Source organism: Melanaphis sacchari, unplaced genomic scaffold, assembly GCF_002803265.2.
Source record: "Melanaphis sacchari strain LSU unplaced genomic scaffold, SCAv2.0 Contig1_pilon_pilon, whole genome shotgun sequence".
NCBI classification, from domain to species: Eukaryota; Metazoa; Arthropoda; class Insecta; order Hemiptera; family Aphididae; genus Melanaphis; species Melanaphis sacchari.
Genome location: NW_020270976.1, coordinates 3,513,429 through 3,536,847, shown reverse-complemented (window position 1 = coordinate 3,536,847; position 23,419 = coordinate 3,513,429). Strand labels below are relative to the sequence as shown.

The 23,419-nt window shown below is 26.4% G+C and overlaps 2 protein-coding genes across 2 annotated transcripts; one reads left to right on the top strand and one right to left on the bottom strand.

The window, feature by feature from the left end:
- The first annotated feature begins 8,124 nt into the window (after positions 1-8,124).
- Positions 8,125-13,996, top strand: LOC112593053 (ATP-dependent RNA helicase DHX8). Its single transcript, XM_025337285.1, has 18 exons — positions 8,125-8,218; positions 8,325-8,410; positions 9,013-9,233; positions 9,314-9,757; positions 9,871-10,066; positions 10,145-10,254; positions 10,316-10,460; positions 10,539-10,709; positions 10,916-11,078; positions 11,139-11,320; positions 11,388-11,635; positions 11,712-12,237; positions 12,329-12,469; positions 12,700-12,840; positions 12,906-13,058; positions 13,119-13,444; positions 13,512-13,691; positions 13,774-13,996. Exons 1-18 carry the CDS (start codon positions 8,125-8,127, stop codon positions 13,994-13,996), a joined length of 3,750 nt encoding a protein of 1,249 aa, XP_025193070.1.
- On the bottom strand, positions 13,898-15,993 carry LOC112593054 (RNA-binding protein 40-like). The gene is made up of 4 exons (XM_025337286.1): positions 15,674-15,993; positions 15,407-15,606; positions 14,334-15,338; positions 13,898-14,255 (listed from the first exon to the last, which is right to left on the bottom strand). The coding sequence occupies exons 2-4, from the start codon at positions 15,547-15,549 to the stop codon at positions 14,093-14,095; spliced, it is 1,311 nt and encodes a 436-aa protein (XP_025193071.1). The 5' UTR covers positions 15,550-15,606; positions 15,674-15,993; the 3' UTR covers positions 13,898-14,092.
- Positions 15,994-23,419: the final 7,426 nt, after the last annotated feature.

Sequence of the window (23,419 nt, the reverse complement as noted above, 5' to 3'; positions counted from 1 at the left end):
AAGTGTTCGTATATTTTTTGTTTAATCAATTCCAAACTTTTTCTTTCCGTAAATATCTTATGTTAATATTAATATTTCAAAACGATTAACGTTAAATAATTGCATTTAATAGCCAACAACTGATCAAAGAATAAAATAAACTTATAATTATGAAATTATATTTCTAATAATAAGTTACCCTGATCTGTAAACCTATACCTATCACTAAATATATTTCGTGATATATTTTAGATTCTGAGAACAGCGATGAATATATTGATTTTACAATGTGTACAATATGTGTGTGTGTGTTTTTTTTTTTTTTTTGTATGCACGATAAATAGTTAGAAAAATTATTCAATTTTTTTTTTAAACTTCAAAACAAATAACCGCACTAAAAATGTCTACCAAATTTTCATATCAATATTTTATATGTATGATGAAATTTTCAAATTATTTTTAAGTTAAAAAATTCTTAAAATTTTAAATATTCATGTTTAAAATATAAAAACTCAATACGAGATTGATCATATGTTGTTCATACGTATTAAAACCAATATTAAACAACATAAAATATACTTAGTGATATTGGATGACCGTTTCTGCTCAAAATTGTTTTTCATATACAATGAAATTAAATTAAATTTAAATTAAATGCATCCATTCAATGACCCACTAGATACCTACTGTACATACTGTACAACATAGCAGTATTACGGTAAGTTGATTAGTTTGTTAAATTTTTACGTTTATTATATTATTTTTACAATTTTTGAATCAATCCATCTTTACCATAAACTAGTATAAATTGTTTCATAGTAAAAATAATTAATAGCTTAATAATTAATCTACACATTTGGAAAATGTTATTGCAAATAATAAAATGTATAATATACAGTGAATTCCGCTTAATGTGGGCACGTTGGGACCAGCCCTGTTTGCCCACATTAAGCGGTTGCCCATAAAAACCGAAATTAGTAAAAAAAAAAAAAAAAAAATTATAATAAAAAAATATATTTGTATTTTCATATAATTGAAAAAAATTTTAAATAATTATTAGATATATAAATAAAACTAAATACATATAATATATTAAATAAAATTAATCTTTGGATGTAGAAGGTATACAAAACGTTGTAATTTTTCGTTGTCTAAGCTGTTTAGTATGGATCTGGTTGACAAAATAGGCACACGCTTCAAGTTTATCAGACGGACTATTTTCGTTTCCCTGTTGCATGAAGAACTTCTGCAAGAAATCAATGCACTTTTTCGCCTCTCTTTGACGAAATTTGTTTATTTGAATGGTAATGATTTTTATTACTTTCGATAAACACAATCTCATAGATACGACGAAACCCGATTAAATTAATCGTTTTTAAATACTTATGTGTATATTCTAACGCTATGATAAAAAAAAATTGCCCACATAAACCGAATCGAGTGTCCATATTACGCGGTTTTATTTGACATTGTTAATATACATTTGTATTGGGACCAGACATGTTTGCCCACAATAAGCGGATGCCCATATTAACCGGTGGCCACATTAAGCGGAATCCACTGTATATGAAAATTATTTCTCGCAAAAATAATATTTTTGAATTATAAAAAAATTATCAACATAAATAATATGCAGTTTATATAATTTTTGGAATTTTTTATATACATATCAACAATTTAAATATATTTATTAATTTAACATACTCATTTTGTATCAACTAAATCTTTTATAACAAAAAAAAATGTATATTAAAGATTTTAAAAAAATTAATAACACTTTTCTATAGTCGATTTTTGCATAAACTATGAACAGTTAGTAAAAAATCTTAGCAGAAACAACTGCAACATATTAATATTATTATAAGTGTCTGCAAATATATTTTCACTCCCGTAAACTTATCTATATATGCTAATATTTGCAAATGTCACGTATGCTTATTTTTTACTAGTATTATGTATATTGCATAAACAAAAGGGAAATAAGACTAGATGAATATTATAAACAACATGAATATTATACATTTTTTATACGATAATAAACTACTAGTATAATAATGACAATAATAATAATTATTATTATTAATTATCGTTACTTTGACTTTTAACTGGCAACAAAAATATGACAGTCCAAACTGCTCATTGCTTTGAACACGGAAAGCCAAAACGACAATATAAGTCATACCTTTATCACAAAAGTTTAGGGGGGTTGTTAAACAATATCCAAAATAACATCGGTGTAAGCTACTTTCATGTAATAGTACACCAACTCGAGTAAACACTTTGTAGTACGTACAAATCTCAACCTTAGTCGTATGGTAGGTAAAAAAAAAATTAAATATAATAGTAGTGTACACGCGACGACGGACGCCACAATACTGCACGTGATTTTTTAATATGTAATTCTAAACATCTAAAAATTATACGGCAACAATTCTTAACCTGAACGAGGCCAATACATTTTTTAGAGTCACCAATACACAAAATAATATAAACTTCAATTCAAAAAAAATATTTTATAATGTAAATTTTTATATGTAAAATCTGTTTCATATAAATTTTATTTACTTACTAGATATTAAATTTTAGTATGATAAGTTTACCAAGTACTTTCTCATTATTTTAATTTTAATACAATTATAATCATAATAGTTTAAAACAACTTTTTAATGCTTACATTACGCAAGGGTCGTTAAAAATCTCAGTGACATTATTGAGGGTCACAACCTCAAAAAGTTGAGAACCGCTGTTTTAAGACGTTTTTTGTAAAAGCACACAATTCATAAAACACATTCATACATATTATTATGATATTTTATATTTGTACAGTGCGTATCAAACACGAGTCACGACATTACGACAGCAATAATTGTTATCTCGTCATTAAGTAAATATGCAATTCAGTAGTTTGAAGAATGCTGTTTTCTAGTCTAAAAATATTCATAAGCCGTTTATATTTTGTCGAGTTCTCGACCAAAAGTCATTTTGCCACCTACACAACGGTCGAACAGATTCACGCGTTCATACATACACACACTCGAAAACACACGATATATTAACTATCACACTAAAGTCGCACACAACACATATAACAAGGGTAGCCAGCAAGAAGAGACTTGAGAGCCACCCGATATAAAAATAAATAAGGAAGAGCCAAAATTAAAAAAAAGGTTCATATTAATGTATGTATATGATTATCGTAAAGAAGATAATTAGATATTAATGTGATAAAATGTATAAAATGCAAAACAATATATGATATTAATTAATAATTAAAAATAAAAATTAACACATATTTAAATATTACCTATATCAAAAACACTATTTTTTTTTTTTTTTTTGTAAATTTTTTCTATAAATTTAAATTTTTTGGAATAATGTATGTATTTTACAATAAGATACGAGCCATATGAATCTACGACGGGAGCCGCAGTTTGGCCACCCCTGACATATAATATAGCTAATATACCCGCCTAATATTATAATATAGATTTTACAAATAGGTGTCTAACAAATCAAATTACCATAGTGTAAATGTTGCGATGACCAACGGTAGCAGCGGTTCTTAAACGATTTTAGATACCACGTACATCATAAGTGGAACTTAGGGGTGAGCAAAGAGGAGATTTCTGTACTCCTACAACACTATAATTACCCAATTTGTTTCAGTAAAACTATTTAATTTTAATTTTCTGTCATCGTGAATAAATCTTATCCAATATTAAGAATCAAAGAATATAAATTATTTTTATTTTTGTGAAAACGTTGACAATGATCATTATTCCATGATAATTTAAAATCACTACCTATCATAAATTAGCTAATTATAAGATAATCTAAGATGTTAAAAAAAAGCTCTTTACAAGCTACCTAATCATCTTAAGATTATTTTTGACTAAAGCCTATCCTAATAATCAAATTCTAAATTCACCAAAACGACATATCTTAAGATGTCTATCCAAACTTAGATACATACAGTATAAATCGAACGCACAGCTACGCAGAAAAATGGCTATAGACTCGTGACAACCTTTAAAAATATAGTAACTTATGGATATATTAATCACAAAAAGAGTATACGACATCATACAAAATGGCATACAGTTGAACACGTACGAAGGCATAGATCTCAAACAATCGTAGCATTTATAATGGAGACGAAAATGGCAAATACTCGTGCACAAACCAAGCGAAAAGTATATGTACACAGTAGTTATGTAAAAGCAAATTATTAAACTTAATAAATTATATATTATATTATACTGGCGACACGATTTCTGCTGATGGGACAGAAAGTACTACAGTCGTATAGACGCGCTCTCCATACGTTTTGAATTTATGAAAATTCATCACGCACTCTAAAAAATAAACAACATATTATAATAACAATAATAATATGCAGAAGCCGATAGTCGATGTACATAATATTATATATGCCAATATCAGTACTTTGTACGCGTGCATGCGGCGTCGTTCCAGTTAAGCCAAATAATAAAATAAGGCCATAAACCATGTGCCAGCGCCAAACATAAAATGAGTCATTTGTTTTCGTATGACACAAAAAAGCTCTAAACCGCTGCCCCGTAATGTGGTGCAGGCGGGGGCGAGACAGACCGGTGGAGCTATTTATAGTCGTTAAGTTTCGCTGGTCGACAAGAGAAAATGGTCAACAACTGTATACACTCCACACATATACACACATAAGCGCAAGCGCACACTTATTTCATACTCATCATGGTATACTACGGGTGTTTTGCGGCCAAATGTGAACGACGTACGCAGATACGAAAAAAAAATAAAACATAACAATATTATCGTCGACACTAGCAAGCATATGAGGCGATGACTTTCGGTATAGTAAAGAAAAAATGTCAAAAAAAAAAACCAAAATGGTTCTGCAGCTATCTCGATTTTGGATTCTGCAATATCCCAAAAACATTAAGCGATTAGCTTTTTCAGCTTAGTCACTGCAGACAAGTCTCTTTGCCTGATTCAAATATCAGCTAAAGAAATTTAACGTGCACTCCAAGATCAATACCTATAATAAGACATCCATGGATAACCCGTCTCTATATAGACGCCTATCTCATGCCAATAATATGTCATTACACGAAAGTAAACCGTGGGATATACAAAATATTAAATAATAATCTTGTGCGGTCGACGATATATTAAAGAAAAGTGTTCTATGGTACATAATCTTTTTATTTTAACGAGATGATCCAATACTCGACTAACAATGTACCTATAGATACCTATCATAACAGACTAAGTAACAATAGTGAATAGGTATTATTTTAATATTTTTAATATTATATTAATATCAACGATTAAAAATAACGATATATTATCTCCAATAATACTTAATAGTAATGGAGAGACATAAACCTCTCTTTCCTTCATCATTGTTATGTAAACAATTATGTTTCTAAATTCTTAGGGAAACCTGTTAAATTAACAATTATTAGAATAATTGCCATTTTATTTTACGAAGTTTTCAATCACACCACCAACGGTTTAAATTCAAAGGTCATTTAAAAACTTACGATTTAAATTTTATTATGAACAAAACAACCGAAATTAATAATAATTCAATTACAATTATAGACTTATAGTAAAAATATTTTAGAAACCATAATCCATATATACACTCGTAATGTAATATTATATTAGATATACACGTATAATAGGCATAGAATAGGTACAGACACATTTTAGTTCCGATAGATTTTTTAGTCTTGAAAATTATTTTGTGCCAATATGTACCATTATTTAAATGTACACACTATAAATTCTATAATTGATTCAAAACCAATAGGTAATTATTGCTCAAAATTCGGATAACACTAATTCTAGTAAATTGAAACTTATTTTATTCTCAATATCAACAATAAACCACAATACATTTTTAACTTTATAAAATACTATTGAAGTTTAAAATACTAATCAATTATTGCATACATAACATTACCAAACCAAAAACTGTAATTTTAAATATAATTAACAACAAACTTTAGATAAATTCATTTTTACATCAGTTTTAGAAAAAGTCATAAAGAAAAAAATATTTACAAAATTAAACAATACTATCATCAAACATTATAATCAATCATGAGTCATGACATTGTGTGGTAATAAAAAAACAACACAACTAGATAATATGTAATATAGTTTCAGTTTGTTCAATCAACATATAGGTATTTCAATTATGACCAGTTGAATTAGTTATTTAAAAAAAAAAAAAAATGTAAAATTAAATACTTCATGAAAACATTAGTTCTTACTTAAAGTACTCATATTCTAATTTTATGAGCTGATTAATAAGAATAAACAATTTAATATGAATACTTACAAAGAAAATTATAAATCACATTAAAAAAATTTTATTTACCAAACTAATTTATTATTTTTCATTACTGTAATGTATTAGATATACGTGATAATATTACTAACAATTAATTGTTTAATCTTATCTATATGTAAACATATTATTTGTAATATCTACACCTATATATATATTTATAACTTAACAAGTCCAATAAGAGTAATGACATATTATTATATTATTTTAATTTGTACCAGTAAATAGAAGTATAAGTTAAATTTAAAATTAGAAGTTCAAATATTTGTCAAATAAAAACATGTAAGCAAATTCACTTTTTAACATACCTACTCCATAATAAATGAAAATGAAATCATTCATAATCATTATTATTTATGTAGGTCAAGGCTAACTTTAAAATATATAATTTAAGGTACCTATGCTAAGCGTTAATACTCTATCATTGTTATTGTAATAGACTTAAATATTTCAAAAAATGTATTTGTTATAAGGTAATTTAGTAAAAATATGCAAATTCCTTACTTAGTTTTTAAATATTATGATTTTATTACTTATTTTAAATAATTAAGTCAATAATTTTCTTAATAGACCCAAATTTAAAAGTAACTAATTAATGTTTAAGAAATATTTTTACTTTGCAACTTAATTATCTTACATTTTTCTATTAACCCGATAAATTCAAAATTTCATTAGTACAATATATACTTAAAAACCTTATATTTTTAAATAATTATCATTAAAGTATATACTGTACTTACAAGTAAACACTGACACCTAACTAAATTAAATGATATAAGTAAACAACTAGATACATATATATATTATACATAATATGTTATATATATCTATAGCATGAATAAATCTACAACTAATTATGTTTGTATTTGACTCCTAGAACATTCATCATTTAACTACCTACTTAAATAACATTACAATTACAAAAACATTGAGCACAATAAAAAACAACATGTGTACCTACCTAATTATATAATAAAATAGTTTATTACAATTTGTCCAAGAACTAACATCAAATTATTTAATTCTTTAGTTATATCAATGTAACAACCTAAACAGCAAGTAAAACTCTACTAGATAAATATCAAACATAACGTGGGAAAACAATGAATTACCTACTAGAAACTAGACATTTTTGTATTCTATCAAGTACGAGTTCAATAATAGAGGTACCTACATGATTTTATTATATTATTATCTTCGTTTAATAATAGATACAATAAGTGAAATAGTAATAAAATACACTTACATTATGACGTTCATGGGCGAATTCCAATGGATAATATAATATCTGCGTTGATATTCATCATTTTAATTTTTCTTTTTGAAGTCTGCATCTACAAATTATTGAATTACACGATAAATATTTAAACACTGACACTAGTTATTAACCCTAAATACAAAACATACAAGAAAATTTAAGCAAAATAAAGATAACATCGACTAAATCTCAATTATTCGAAAAATAAAAATTTATGATTTTTTTATGTGTAGGTATTATAAATTACAATAATAATAATAATAATAATAATAGTGATTTGACTAAGAATCGTATTGAAAAGTCTCTCGTTTCAATGATAAGCACGACACCAACCTAACAGAAACCAAACGTAATCATTTGCGCAACGTTGGGACTCCCGATCTGTATCAATTGTTTTCAAACATTAATTTAAAACACGATTTTTGTTGTTCACTGATAATATTCCGTTGGTGTACATTTTCACTGTTCTGGTGATCATGCTTTTGATTTTAAAATTGAAATTGTAAATAGTTAATGCCATCAAGTAAATATGGATGAATTGACGAAATTAGAACATTTGTCATTAGTGTCGAAAATATGTACCGAATTAGAAAATCATTTGGGACTCAACGACAAAGATTTGGGTAAGACATAATTGAACCTGACATTTTATTATAATATTTGGTCTATCATATTACTATTATATAGCATTGTATTATTTTCTAAATTATAAATTGTATTAATTTCTAGCTGAATTTATCATTGACCTAGCATTCAACAACGATACGTTAGAAACATTCAAAAAAGCTCTTTTGAAAAATGGAGCTGAATTTTCAGTAAGTTGTTATTGTTATCACTAGATATAGGACATTAATGACCTTAAAAACACTCTAAAATGCCTTAAATGAATAAAAATATATTGACCAAAAAAATCTACTTAAATAATTAAAATTAATTTAATTGGTTGTAAAAAAAAAAATATTTATAAAATATTTTAATTGATTTTTACTGTTTGTCTGAGTAGCAACCAGTTAAAATAAATAAAACAGTAATTCAAATTTATGAATAAAAACTAAAATTATTTTATATATTCCATAAAATGTTTAAATATAATACTTGATAAGTGTTTATGAGCAGCATATGTGTGTAAAATCACTTGTATTTTAAATTATAACATATATTTTAAAATTTATAATACGAAAACAATAAATGTTAATCACTATGTTATTATTTTTAAATATACAAATTTTCTTTGTTATCTAAAATTTAAGTAAATATTAATTTGTATATTCTGAACCAAGAAAGCATAAAACAAATTTTTAACCGAGATAGTATTTATAAAATCAAAAAAAAAAAAATGAGAATTTCATCAACATCCTATCTTTAATTATTACATATATTATATTAATATATTTTATATTCATTTTTTTTTTTCAAGGATTCATTTATTGCTAATTTGCTGCGTATTATACAACATATGCAACCGAAAACATCAAAACAATCTGGAAATAAATTATATGATAATATTGACAAAAATGATACATTAGCATGTAAATTTCCGGGTTTAGCAATACCCAATGAAATTGTTGGTGAAGAAAATGACCCCATTAGTGCTGTCATGGCTGAATTAGAGTCTTTTGCTCCGATTCTTAGCTCCAAGTATGATTAAATTTTGTAAAATAAAAATAAAATTTATTTTTACCTATCTAATTATATTATGTTTAAATGATTATTTTTAGTGGTACTGGGGAGGATAAAACTAACCCACCAAATGCTTCACATGATAAACATTTTTCCAGAAGTCGATCTAAGAGTCATGATAGACAACACAGGAGGCGAAATTCTAAAAACAGAAGTAGAAGTCGAGAAAAACATCGTAGGGACAAAAGTCACGATAAACAGAAAAATAGAAGTCGTGATAGACAGAGGGATAGGAGTCGTGATAGACAGAGAGATAGAAGTCGTGATAGACAGAGGGATAGGAGTCGTGATAGACAGAGGGGTAGGAGTCGTGATAGACAGAGGGATAGATACAATAAAGACAAATCATATAGAGATAGAAGTAAAGAAAAGCGAAGAGATCAAAATAATGATCGAAACAGAAATCGAGATAGATATGATCATCACAATACTAAAAGAAGCAGGAGCAAAGATGGACAAAGAAAAGAAAGATATGAAAAAGAGTATGTTATTTTCTATATACTTGAATTGCTCTTAAAAATATTTCAATTTATACTAATGTAGATTAGTCTTGTATAAAAATTATTTTTTAATGTGTATCTATTGTTTCATTTAGAATTGAATCAAAAAGCAAATTTCCAGAATTGGGAAAAGTGTATTCTGGTAAAGTCTTAAATATTGTAGACTTTGGTTGTTTTGTACAATTAGATATGTTCCGTCAATCCCAAGGACTTGTACACATTTCACAATTACGTCAAAAAGGAAGAGTGACTTCTGTTAGTGACGTCGTTTCAAGAGGTGATAAAGTTATGGTGAGTATCATTGAACAACTATAGACATGCTTAATAGTTCTGTGAATTGTCAAAATATTAGCTATTCAATTCTTACAGGTAAAAGTGTTATCAATAAGTGGTAACCAAAAAATTTCATTATCCATGAAAGACGTTGATCAAGAAACTGGAGAAGACTTAAACCCTATGATACAACCTGGAGATTTAGAGTATATTATAAAATATCTAGATAACATAATTTATTTTTTACCTCTCTTTTAATTATTCTAGTGAAGACGATGATATGATGGGTGGCCGTAACCCTGACCGACCTACTTCTTTATTAGAATTACAGACAATTGCTGATGCTGATGAAATGACAAATTTAAAACGTATGAATAAGATTTCATCTCCAGAGCGTTGGGAAATTAAACAAGTAAATACATTTAAATAAATAAATTTAAAAATGAAATATTATTTTACTTATTTTTTTTTTTTATTATTATTATTATAGATGATATCAGCCAATTGTATAGACAAAAGCGAACTTCCCGATTTTGATGAAGAAACTGGTATTTTACCCAAAGACAACACTGAAGAAGAACAAGATATTGAAATTGAAATTGTTGAAGATGAACCTCCATTTTTACATGGTCATGGTAGAAATCTCCATGATCTCAGCCCAGTATGTAGTACACTTAGAGCAAAACATAATATTCACTTCTAAATATATTTATTGATTTATTTTAAATATTACAAATGTTAGTGTTAGGCTATTGTGTGAAATCATAAATTGACTTATAAAATAATGTTTAATACATACATCACCTTATTTTTACTTTAATTTGTTAACTATTAAAAATCTATTAATCTTAATCTTGTATTTTTCAGGTTCGTATAGTTAAAAATCCAGATGGCTCTCTCGCACAAGCAGCCATGATGCAAAGTGCATTGTCCAAGGAACGTAGAGAACATAAAATGTTACAGCGCGAACAAGAAATGGATTCTGTGCCTAAAAATGTTACTAAAAATTGGATCGATCCTCTACCAGATAGTAAGTGATATTAGTTGCACAGTAAAAAATGTATTTCATTTAATTTTCAAAAATATTTAGATGACAGTAGACAATTAGCTTCAAACATGCGAGGAATTGGTTTAACTGCACAAGATGTACCGGAATGGAAAAAACATGTTATTGGCGGTAAAAAAAGTTCATTTGGAATGAAGACCAACCTAACTCTCCTGGAACAAAGACAAAGTTTACCAATTTATAAACTCAAAGATGAACTCATAAAAGTAATAAATCTTTGAGTGATGTTTAAATTATTAAAAATGCACATTTATTCATATTCATTAACAATAGGCTGTAACTGACAACCAAATATTAATTGTCATTGGAGAAACTGGTTCTGGAAAAACCACTCAGATTACTCAATACTTAGCTGAGGCTGGGTTTACTTCAAGAGGTAAAATTGGATGTACTCAACCTAGAAGAGTAGCAGCCATGTCTGTTGCAAAAAGAGTATCTGAAGAATTTGGATGCAGATTAGGACAAGAAGTCGGTTACACTATTCGTTTCGAGGATTGCACTAGTCCAGAAACTGTTATCAAGTATGATTAATTATATTTATTTTAATTTTAATAATATTTTTTGTAAGTCTATCAAAATATTTTTTATTTCTTTTAGATACATGACAGACGGCATGTTGCTGCGTGAATGTCTAGTAGATTTTGACCTGAAAAACTATTCTGTGATCATGTTGGATGAAGCTCACGAAAGGACAATAAACACTGACGTTTTATTTGGATTGTTAAAACAAGCTGTCACGAAAAGGAAAGAACTTAAACTAATAGTAACGTCTGCTACTCTAGACGCTGTGAAGTTTTCTCAATACTTTTTTGAAGCGCCCATATTCACAATTCCTGGACGTACTTTCCCCGTAGAAGTATTATATACTAAAGAACCTGAGACTGACTATTTAGATGCATCACTTATTACAATTATGCAAATACATTTACGTGAACCACCTGGTGATGTATTACTTTTCTTGACGGGTCAAGAAGAAATTGATACAGCTTGTGAAATTTTATATGAGAGAATGAAGTCATTAGGACCCGACATACCAGAGTTAATTATTTTACCTGTCTATTCAGCTCTACCTAGTGAAATGCAAACCAGAATTTTTGAAGCAGCCCCTCCTGGATCTCGAAAAGTATTATTAAAACAGTATTCTATCAAACTATTTAAAAAAATGTTCATGTTAAACACAATGTATATATTGGTTATTAAATTTATTTACTCAGGTTGTAATCGCAACAAATATTGCTGAGACTTCATTAACAATTGATGGTATCTATTATGTTGTCGATCCTGGATTTGTAAAACAAAAAGTTTACAATTCAAAAACTGGAATGGATTCTCTAGTCGTCACACCAATTTCACAAGTACGTTTTGTTATTACTTTTTTTGGATATTGGTTTAATATAGTATGATAGTACTAATTTTTACATTAAAAAATATTAAAATATTACCTATTTAATATGTTTTTTAATAATAATTCACTATAGTATACAAAAACAATTTATTATATATTAGTGTAGTAAAACATTTTAAATATTGTCTTTATTATTTAGACAAAATTAATTAAATATTTAATAAAATATTGTTATTTTAGGCACAAGCCAAACAAAGAGCTGGTCGTGCTGGCCGTACTGGACCAGGCAAATGTTATAGACTTTATACAGAGAGAGCCTATAGAGATGAAATGTTGCCAACACCTGTGCCTGAAATACAGCGCACAAATTTAGCAACTACAGTAAGTTTTTAAATATTAACATTCACTCATTTGTCAGTTTCAATTTAAAAATTATTATTCTCTAGGTATTGCAACTGAAAACTATGGGCATTAATGATTTACTTCATTTTGACTTCATGGATGCTCCACCAGTTGAAAGTTTAATCATGGCCTTGGAATCATTGCATTCTTTAAGTGCATTAGATGATGAAGGTTTACTTACCAGATTAGGAAGACGAGTATGTATCTGTTTTAAAAAAATTGAATGTTGAATAAAGAAAAATATTATATTATTTTAGATGGCAGAATTTCCATTGGAACCAAACCTCTCCAAAATGTTGATAATGTCTGTTCATCTTCAATGTTCCGAAGAGATATTGACTATTGTATCCATGCTTTCTGTTCAAAATGTTTTTTATAGACCAAAAGATAAACAAGCATTGGCTGATCAGAAAAAAGCTAAATTCAATCAAGTTGAAGGTGATCATTTAACACTTTTGGCAGTGTATAATTCTTGGAAAAATAACAAATTTAGTAATGCTTGGTGTTATGAGAATTTCGTCCAAGTACGTACACTGAAAAGAGCACAAGATGTTCGTAAACAATTGCTTGGAATCATGGACCGGTAATGATTAAATTATCAATACTTATAACTCTGATTAAATTTTATATCTACTTCTAAATTTTTGTAGACATAAGTTGGATGTTGTTTCGGCTGGTAAAAACACAGCTCGAATACAGAAAGCTATTTGTTCTGGATTTTTCCGTAATGCATCTAAAAAAGATCCACAAGAAGGTTATCGTACTCTTGTTGATGGACAGGCGGTCTACATTCATCCGAGCAGTGCCTTGTTCAACAGACAACCTGAATGGTTTGTATTGATAAATAAATAAATTATCTACAAATATTACACATAACGATACTCATAAAAATTAAATGTATTTTATTATCAGGGTTATGTATCACGAGCTGGTTCAAACCACCAAGGAATACATGCGTGAGGTGACAACAATAGATCCAAGGTGGCTTGTTGAATTTGCACCAGCATTCTTTAAATTCTCTGATCCAACAAAATTGAGCAAGTTCAAAAAGAATCAACGACTAGAACCACTTTATAACAAATATGAAGAACCTAACTCGTGGAGAATTTCCAGAGTGAGGAGAAGAAGAAACTAATTTTTTTTTTTTTTTTTTTGTATATATTATTAATTATTTTTTATGTACAATATTTTAAATATAAACATATTTATAAGTAATTAAGTGTTATAATACTTATTTTGCCGTAGCCGATCTAGCAAATTGTACTATCATAGGTTTATCTTTTAAAATATATCCATTAGTCTCTTTCAGTGCCTGTTGGGCATTTTCTACACTTGGTAATGTCACAAAAGCTTGACCTTTCATACGCCCATCTTGCATCAGTCTTACGTCAAACCTACAAAAATAAAACATAAAATAATATATTCTAACAAAAATTAATATTGATATGTAAATATTATTCAATTTTACGTACATAGTTCCTGGTTTGAGATCTCCAGATTTGATGAATCTCTTATAAATGTATTTTAAATCATTATCCAATACAGTTTTGGCTAAATTTTTTATATATAACCTACAGGATGGAGCTCCAGGATAATAATTTTTAAAAATAGGCATATTATTCATATCTTTATCTGATAATCTATTTGTAGCTAATTCTTCTCTACTAATACAATCTCCTGTTAAATCATCATCTGAATCACTTTCTTTTTTATCTTCTTCTTTGTTAATACTCTTTGATGAATATATTACACCAAATCCTCCTTCAGTATCTGCAGCTGGTCCCTCGACAGGTTTTAGTTCTGCAGATACTTTGACTTCAATTTTCTTTGGTAACTCACATTCAACAGTGTCAAAAACATTGGCTAATTCAACTTTGGCCTTTTTAGCCACTGTAGTTGTAACGTTTTTTAAACGTTTAGGATTTATAACTTTGCATTTTTTCTTTTTCAATAAAGATAATTTAGGTTCTATATTATGATCACTTTCATTGTCACTTTCCATCTCAGATTCTGAGAGCTCTGGATCGGTTTCATCAGTAGTGGTATACTTATCTGCAGTTTCAATTTTCATAAACTTACTCAGGGGGTTACCTATGACAGGTTCAAAAGGTGCAGGTAGGTTCATGCGATTCATCAAGTGTAAGACTTGATAGTAGAACTTCTGATTGTAAGCTAATGCGTTGGCAATATTTGACAGTATGTATGGGTTTGGATCAGGATAACTGTAATGCAGATGATGTGGCGGTGGTTGGTTTAGGTCGATTTCAGCAGACCAACTATTTAACTTTCTTAAATAATCCTCTTGTAACTGTTTTACTTCATCAGTATTGCATTCAATAACTGGTAGTGGCTTAGGACATTTCATTAGATTTACATCAAGATCATTTGCAGACAATTCAACAGTCAACCTATGGCCCAATAATTCTTTTTGGTGCAACCGCTGAATAACAGCTTCAGCAATTTCTTGAGATTCAAATCTAAAATTATAGATAGTATGTAGTAAACAAAACAAAATAAAAATAGGTAGTATCTTTGAAAAAATTACCTCGCATACGCAATAGATCTCCGATTTGTTTTTGATGTCAATATTTTAACATATTTGGCACCAAAATACCTGAGAAAATCTTCTTTATCTTCAGACGAAATTTGTGGAGGAAAATGGCGCACTATGAGTGTAGCAGATGCCATAATTTTCGCATGAACTATGTAAACAGTAAATTGTCAAATCCTTCTTGGATCTAAGTCCTAAAATAAAACATTGTCAAAAATACAGCAACAACTGTTTTTACACAATTTTAAATAAAAAACTTGCCTATATAATATATAAATACTACAAATAATAATTATACACAATAATATAACGTAACGATCACTTGAAAAACATTACACCTCATTCCGATATTAAATCAAAAAAAATATATAAATAAAAACGGATAGTACTGTTCAATATTTTACATGCAACTTTTTAATGGCAAGTTATAAATAGGTTAGAAAGCTAATATAGTTAAAGACCAAAGGTATCAATATTTTATGAAATAATAAAAATTCAACATTCATAATATATCATATTATCGCAATTAAACCGACTGCAGCCGGCAATGCAGTACATAAACAACAGCTGTACTCGTCACAGTATCATCAGACTCACTGAACATGAATATTAAATAGATAATAAAAAAAAAAAATCACTTATTAAATATTACAAATACGTTAGCTCTATCTAGTGATAACTATGGAAATTGCATTGCAGATAAGTTATTATAAGACAGATTAATGCGGTGGCGTTGCTATTCATTATCCTAACTCTTAATTCCGATTCCGTTTACTGTCGTGTTTTCTTCTATTTTACTCATAAACACAGATCTTTACAAAATTATTACTCTGAATCGTAATAAAAATCAGTTTTTTCAATATTGACTTTGTGTGTATTCTGCAGTTTCAGTTTATTTCAATTTTTAACATTTTTGAAATCGAAATTATTAAAACAAAGGGAAACCAAAAACTATTTTAAACAGCTTTACCTGTGTAAAATAAAAATTGATTGCCGTAGGAATCTAATTCTTTAAATATAAATTTATAATTATTTAAAATCATAAGTAGTGTTGTTATATACACAAATAAATCACAAGAATACCTATGTTACTTTTATATTTATATTGTACCTATGCATTTTCTCAATATAATATTTATATAATATTGTACTGATAAATTAAAAAATTTTAAATAAATAATTTATTATTACTTCGTAGCAGAGAAGATTTTTTGGTGATACACTACGTATTCAGGTTACGTGAAAAATAAAAACAGCAACACCTATGATAACCAATCACAACAATTTTCATTATGATTTTTTAATCATAGCATTAAAGGCCACAGTAGAATGATCAAGATAATTAATATTTTCCTAAGTACACATTATGATCCGATATACTCAGAAAATCTGAATTTAAGGTTGTCCTGATAATTTAAAGTGGATCGATCCCGGTAATGGTGCAATTTTGCACCATTACGTGCAATTCCAAGCCAACCCCCGTCGGAGCAGGAGAAAGCCCCTATTCTTCACCATGATTTTTACAAGAAATAGTTTAACATTTGAACCACTCTATAAGAGATCCACTAGATAAACATAGTCGCATTAATACTTAAGAAAAAAAAAAAAAACTATTCAGTTTAAATTGACCCACTCATCAAATGGAAATCATTCGCAGTTTCACATGTCTCCAAGCGCTAGTGTCTGCAGACGTCGCAATACCACCTGTTGAGTATGACACTACAACGAGGAAAAGTAAGTTATCTATTATGGAACAACTGAAACATTCATATATAATTATTACACAATAGGTGCTATTTTTTACTAATTTTTTTCTGATATTTCTCACGTACAACTTGTATAACGTGTTATTTAGTTCAATATTATATTTCTCGAATTGTATAAACGTATAAATTTAAAAAATAAAAATACTTTTATTTTAGTTAATAAACAACATAGAACTTTAAGAATTATAAACATAAATAAAGCAAATTTGGTGAATGATCCTAACATGTCCATGAGAAGTATAAAACAGATCATTTCAAAATCTAAGGGAATTGACGAGTTAACTGTGCACAGAACTATTAATAAATAAAAGGCGACAAATAAAGTGACTTCTCCTAAAAATAAAAGTATAAGGGAAAATGTTTACGATTTATTTAATGACTGCGTGATAAATTCGATCTATAATCTATATAGACCCATGCTTAATACTTGGTTTCAACCATCGATAAAATACATAAAATGGTGTGTGATGACGAGAGTTACCTCAGCTATATCACGTACCAGTGGTATATTTACGGGACGAGTCCCAGAAAATTCTGGGATCCCAAAATTTCCCAGAACTAATTTTTATAATTGGAAAAATAAATTAAAAAAAAAAAAAGGGTAAACAACAATCTTTTAGTAAATCAAATTTTTAACAAATTTGTTTATGCAATAACGAGAAAAATAGGAGAATAAAATTAAATAAAGCAAAGATAAATGTAAGTAAAAATGTAACTGGGGCGATATACTTTTACACATATAACTATATGAGTGCTGAAAATTATAATCATTCATCAGATAGCTTGTCAGATACTAATATTAAATTCAAGCTATAACTTTCTTCCTAATCTACAGAGAATTCTCGAAAATATGATCAAGTACACCGCTATGTAAATTTAATATAAAATATAAAATAATAATATAATCATACATTCATGCACCTTACCAGATTTGCAGCAGTGAATATGTGACACTTGTCAGGAAAAAATTAGGTAACACAAATGAGAAGACAACTTTCTGAACACCTGCGTTCACATAAAAAACATCACTGAATTAACTTATTGAACAGCAAAGCTCCAATTATCACTCACAGAATCTTGTATTGAAAGCTCTCGCTTGGGTGGTGAGTGCACATGCACTGGCAAAATAAACGATGTGGTCAATCCAGCCAGAGGCTGGCGGTTTTGTCAGAAGCATCTGCATTCTCACAGAGCTAGGCTAGTTACATGGGCATTCCTAGGAGGAACAAGGCGGAGCACTTGCCCCCCCCCCTAAAAATTTTAATTTGTTTCCTAATGTGTAATGACATAACATGATATTGTTCTATGAATAAAATGTAAAATAATAATACCTAATTGAAATAATGACAAAACATAATGATGTAGTATAATAAAATATTTTAAACAAAAACTTCATTTATTTTTTATAATAATATTGCACCCCCCCCCTAGAAAATGTATTATATTTTTTTACACTAAAGCTTAGAAATTTAATATTTAAAATATACTAACACAAACATAGTTTCATATTTTTATACATTATTTTTTTTTTTGTTTTTTGAACTTGTGTCTGTACATTTATGTTTAACTTATTATATCAACTTAAATTAGATTTTATATTTTTGTACATTATTTTTTTTACACTAGTGCTTAAACATTCAATATTTAACTTATACTAACTTAAATTAGGTTTTATATTTTAATACATTATTTTTTTTTTTTGTTTCTTAAACTTGTGGCTGTACATTTATGTTTAATTTATATTTGCTTAAATTTAATTTAATATTTTATTCATTATTTTTTTTATACTTGTGTCTATACATTCAAATTTTAACTTATACTAACTTAAATTGGGTTTTATATTTCTATACGATTTTTTTTTTTTTTTACACTAGTACTTAAACATTCAATATTCAACATATACTAACTTAAATTAGGTTTTATATATTTATACATTATTTTTTTTTTTTTTGTTTTGAACTTGGCTCCATAATATTTTATGTTTATCCATACCAACTTGTTGGTATTATCTAACATTTAATTTATACCTGTTCTAAATTAGTTTTATATTTTTATACAATATATTTTTGTTTTTAACTGTAGACTATATATCTATGTTTAACCTATACTGTCCTATAGGACATTTAACATTTAATCCTATAATAAAATTAAATTGGTTTATATTTTTATACATTATTTTTATACCTAGTTAGACATCTCAATATTTAAATCATCACTACACCAACTTAAATTGGGTATTGCATATTTTTATACATATTTTTAACTAGTAAAAGTTTAAACACTGAAGGCTTCTAACTTAGCCTAACGAAATTAGTTTCATTTAGCGGTTACTATTTTTGCTCTTGAACTTGTATTGCATTAATTTATGTTTAATTTAGTTTTCGCTTAAATTCAAATTTTAATATTATAGTTACATTTAATTTTTATATTAGTGCTTAGATATCTGTAATATTTAACTTATACTAAATTAAATTAGATTTTATATTTTTATTATTTTTGCTAAATCTAAGTGTTTAGAAATCCTTCATTATTTAACTTATACCATTTAAAAATGGGCTTTATATTTATATATATTTTTATTAATTAAAGTACTTGATACTGTTCACATTTACTATACCAACTTAAATTAAGCTATAGCATTTTGTAACGGAGTTTTTGTTTTAACTGTGTCTATACATTTTATGTTTATCTTATACCAACTTAATAGAGATTTAATATTTAATAACCTATGTCTAACTTAATTCCTGGCTTTATATTTATACAATTTTTACATCAGTGCTCATAGATATTCAATATTTTGCTTATATGGTATACCTGAACCAAATTTAGCTTATATATATTTACACATTTATTTTTGTTTTTGAACCAGTCTAAGATTTATGTTTATCTTTATACTCAATTAATAGACATTTAATATTTAACTTATAATAAATAAATCAGTTTTATATTTTATTATTATTGTTTCTTTTTAATTAGTGCTTAGAAACTAAGATTAAATCAAAATAAATTAAATGGGTTTTATATTTCATATATATTTTTATTGTTAGTGCTTAGACATTCACATTTAATTTTAGCGGTCGCACTTAAACAGGTTTTATATTTCTATACATTTATTTTTGTTTTTGAACCAAAGTCTATACATTTTATGTTTAATTCCATATACCTGTCGAATTTGCCAGACATTTATTTATTTAACTTATACATCTTAAACCAGGTTTTATGGTATTTTTACATGTATCATTATTTTTAACTTGTTCATACATTCAATATTTAATTTTATACCAAATAAAATGGGTTTGTATTTTTGGCATTATTTTTATAATAGTGTTTAGACATTTATCATTTAATCCTATAAAGTAACTGCTCATTTTATATTTTTATACTACTTTTTGTTTTTGAACTTCAGTCTGCCATACTTTATGTTTATCTTATAACAACTCTATAGAGTTAGATGAATATTTATCCCATACCAATTTAAAATTTCAGTTTATATCATACAATTTTTCAATATCATAGTACTAGGACATCTAATATTTGGTTATATTAAATTAAACTTTAACTTAGGTTTATATTTTATAATATTTTTGTTTTTGATAACTTGGTTCACATTTATGTTACTTGATTTATTAATAAAGATTTACATTTTGATTATTTTAATAATATTTAATCATACAAATTACAAATACTGCAATTGGTTTCATGGCTTTAATATTATTATTTTTACCTTAGTGCTAATTCAAATATTTAACTTATACTAATTAAATATTTTTATATTTTTACATTATTTTTATTATAATTTAGACATTCAATATTTAACTTATACCAACTTAAATTGGTTTTATTATTTAATTTATTTTTATTTTTACACTTGTATTAAAACTATCTTATAAGTTAATTTATCTTGCTTAAATTAAATTTAATTTATACATTATTTTTACAATTGAAGTTTATGACATCTTATCAATATTTAATTATACTAACTTAAATTAGGTTTATATTTTATACATATGCTATTTTTGTTTTTAAACTAGTCTATATTATCCCAATATTTAACTGAGCTCAATTAAAATACTAGAGTTTTTGTACATTATTTTTATATTAGTGTTGGACATTTAATATTTAAATTTATAATAACTTAAATAATTTATATTTTTATATACATTATTTTTATTTTTGAACTATTTTATACATTTATGTTATCTTATATTAACTAATATAGATATTTAATATTTAACTTGCTACTAAATTAAATGTTTTATATTTTTATACATTATTTTTACTTAGTGCTTAGAACAATATATTGAACTGCTATAAGCAAAATTAAATTGGTTTATATTTTAAATTATTATTTTTAATTAGTGCACAGAAATTCAATATTTTAACTTATACTAAATTTAAACGGGTTTTAGAGCCATATGTTTTTATACTAGTTAGATTATCTTCAATATTTAATCCTACAATTAACTAAATTAGTTTTTATATTTTAGCAGCATTATTTTTAACTTGTGTCTATACATTCAAGATTTTAATCCATAACAATTTAAATTTAATATATTTTATACATTGTTTTTAATCAGTCTATGTTATCTAATATTAAACTCAGGTACAAAATAAATGGGTTTTATGTCTTGCACATTATTTTTGTTTTTAAATCTCAAATTATATTTTAGCAAGTCAATCTGGTACTGAATTTTAATATTACTTAATATTTAATCCTATAACAACAGCATTGGTTTTATACTAAAATATTATTTTTACCAGCAGTTATATTATCCACAGAGTTTCCAGAATTTTCTATACCAACTTGTAAATTAAGGCAGGTTTTTGTGCTATTTTTCTGTTTTTACTGTGTCACAGTATTTTGTCTAATCATACTAACTTAATAGGATATTTGGTATTTAATTTTATCTAAATGTTAAATGAAGCCTTATTTTTAAAATATTATTTTTATAATAGCGTTTAGAATATTTAATATTTAACTATAATACCTAGTCCAGAATTTTATATTTTACATTTATTTTTGTTTTTGAATCAGTGTCTGTACATTATATTTAACTTCATATTATATCACTTAAATTGATATTTTTGGCATTACTATTTTTACACCAGTGCGTGAAACTAATATTTATAATCCATACCAAATTAAACGGCTTTATATTCTATATAATATTTTTACACGGTGCTTAGAGATCAAATATTTATCCTTATGTTCACCTTAAATAGGTTTTATATTTAAACATTATTTTTAACTTGAAATTGATATTATCTAACATTTGTATCCTTATAATAACTTAAATTGGGTTTTATATTTTTGTTACAAATTTTATTATTACCAGTTCATACATTTTAGGTTTATCTTTATTGATCCTAATATTATTTAACATTAACTTAGCATCATTAAATTCTAAATTGGCTTTATATTTCATAATTTTTAATAATTAGTAATTAGACATCAATATATATCAAATGATATAATTAACTTAAATTAGGTTTTATGGTGATTATACATTATTTTTGTTTTTGAACTTCAGTCTATATTTATAGTTTATCTATACTAACTTAGAGATGATTATATTTATATTTAACTCCAGTGCTAAATGAATTGCTCATATTTTTATATTATTTCTTTTTAATCTTATAGTGCTTAGAAATCACATTTAACTTATACTAAATAAACAGTTTATAGTTTCTTTATAATATTTTTATTAATTAGTGTTTGATATCCTGTTATCATCCTAAATATTATCCCTAAATTAGGCTCTTATACTTTTATACTATTATTTTTATATGTTTTTAATCCCAGTCTAAGTACACTATGTTTGACTTATACTAACTTATTAGATACTTAATATTTAATATAATTATCTTAAACTAGCTTATATTTTTGTACATTATTTCTTTTTATCTTAGTGCTGAAATCCAATACTAACCATACCTAAAATAAATCAGTTTTAGAGCATTTTTACAATATTATTTCTTTTAATTTAGCTGAAACTAATAATATTCAACTTATACACTAACTTAAATTTAGGTTTTATATTTTACACATTATTTTTGTTTTTGAACCAGTTCATATATCCAATATTTGAATCATATACCAAATTAAAATGGTTTTATATTTTTAAAATATCATTTTTATAATAGTTTAATACTTATTTAACTTATAATAACTAATCATTTTATATTTTTATACATTATTTTTGTTTTTGAACAAATACGGAACCTGAACCAGCGGGTCATA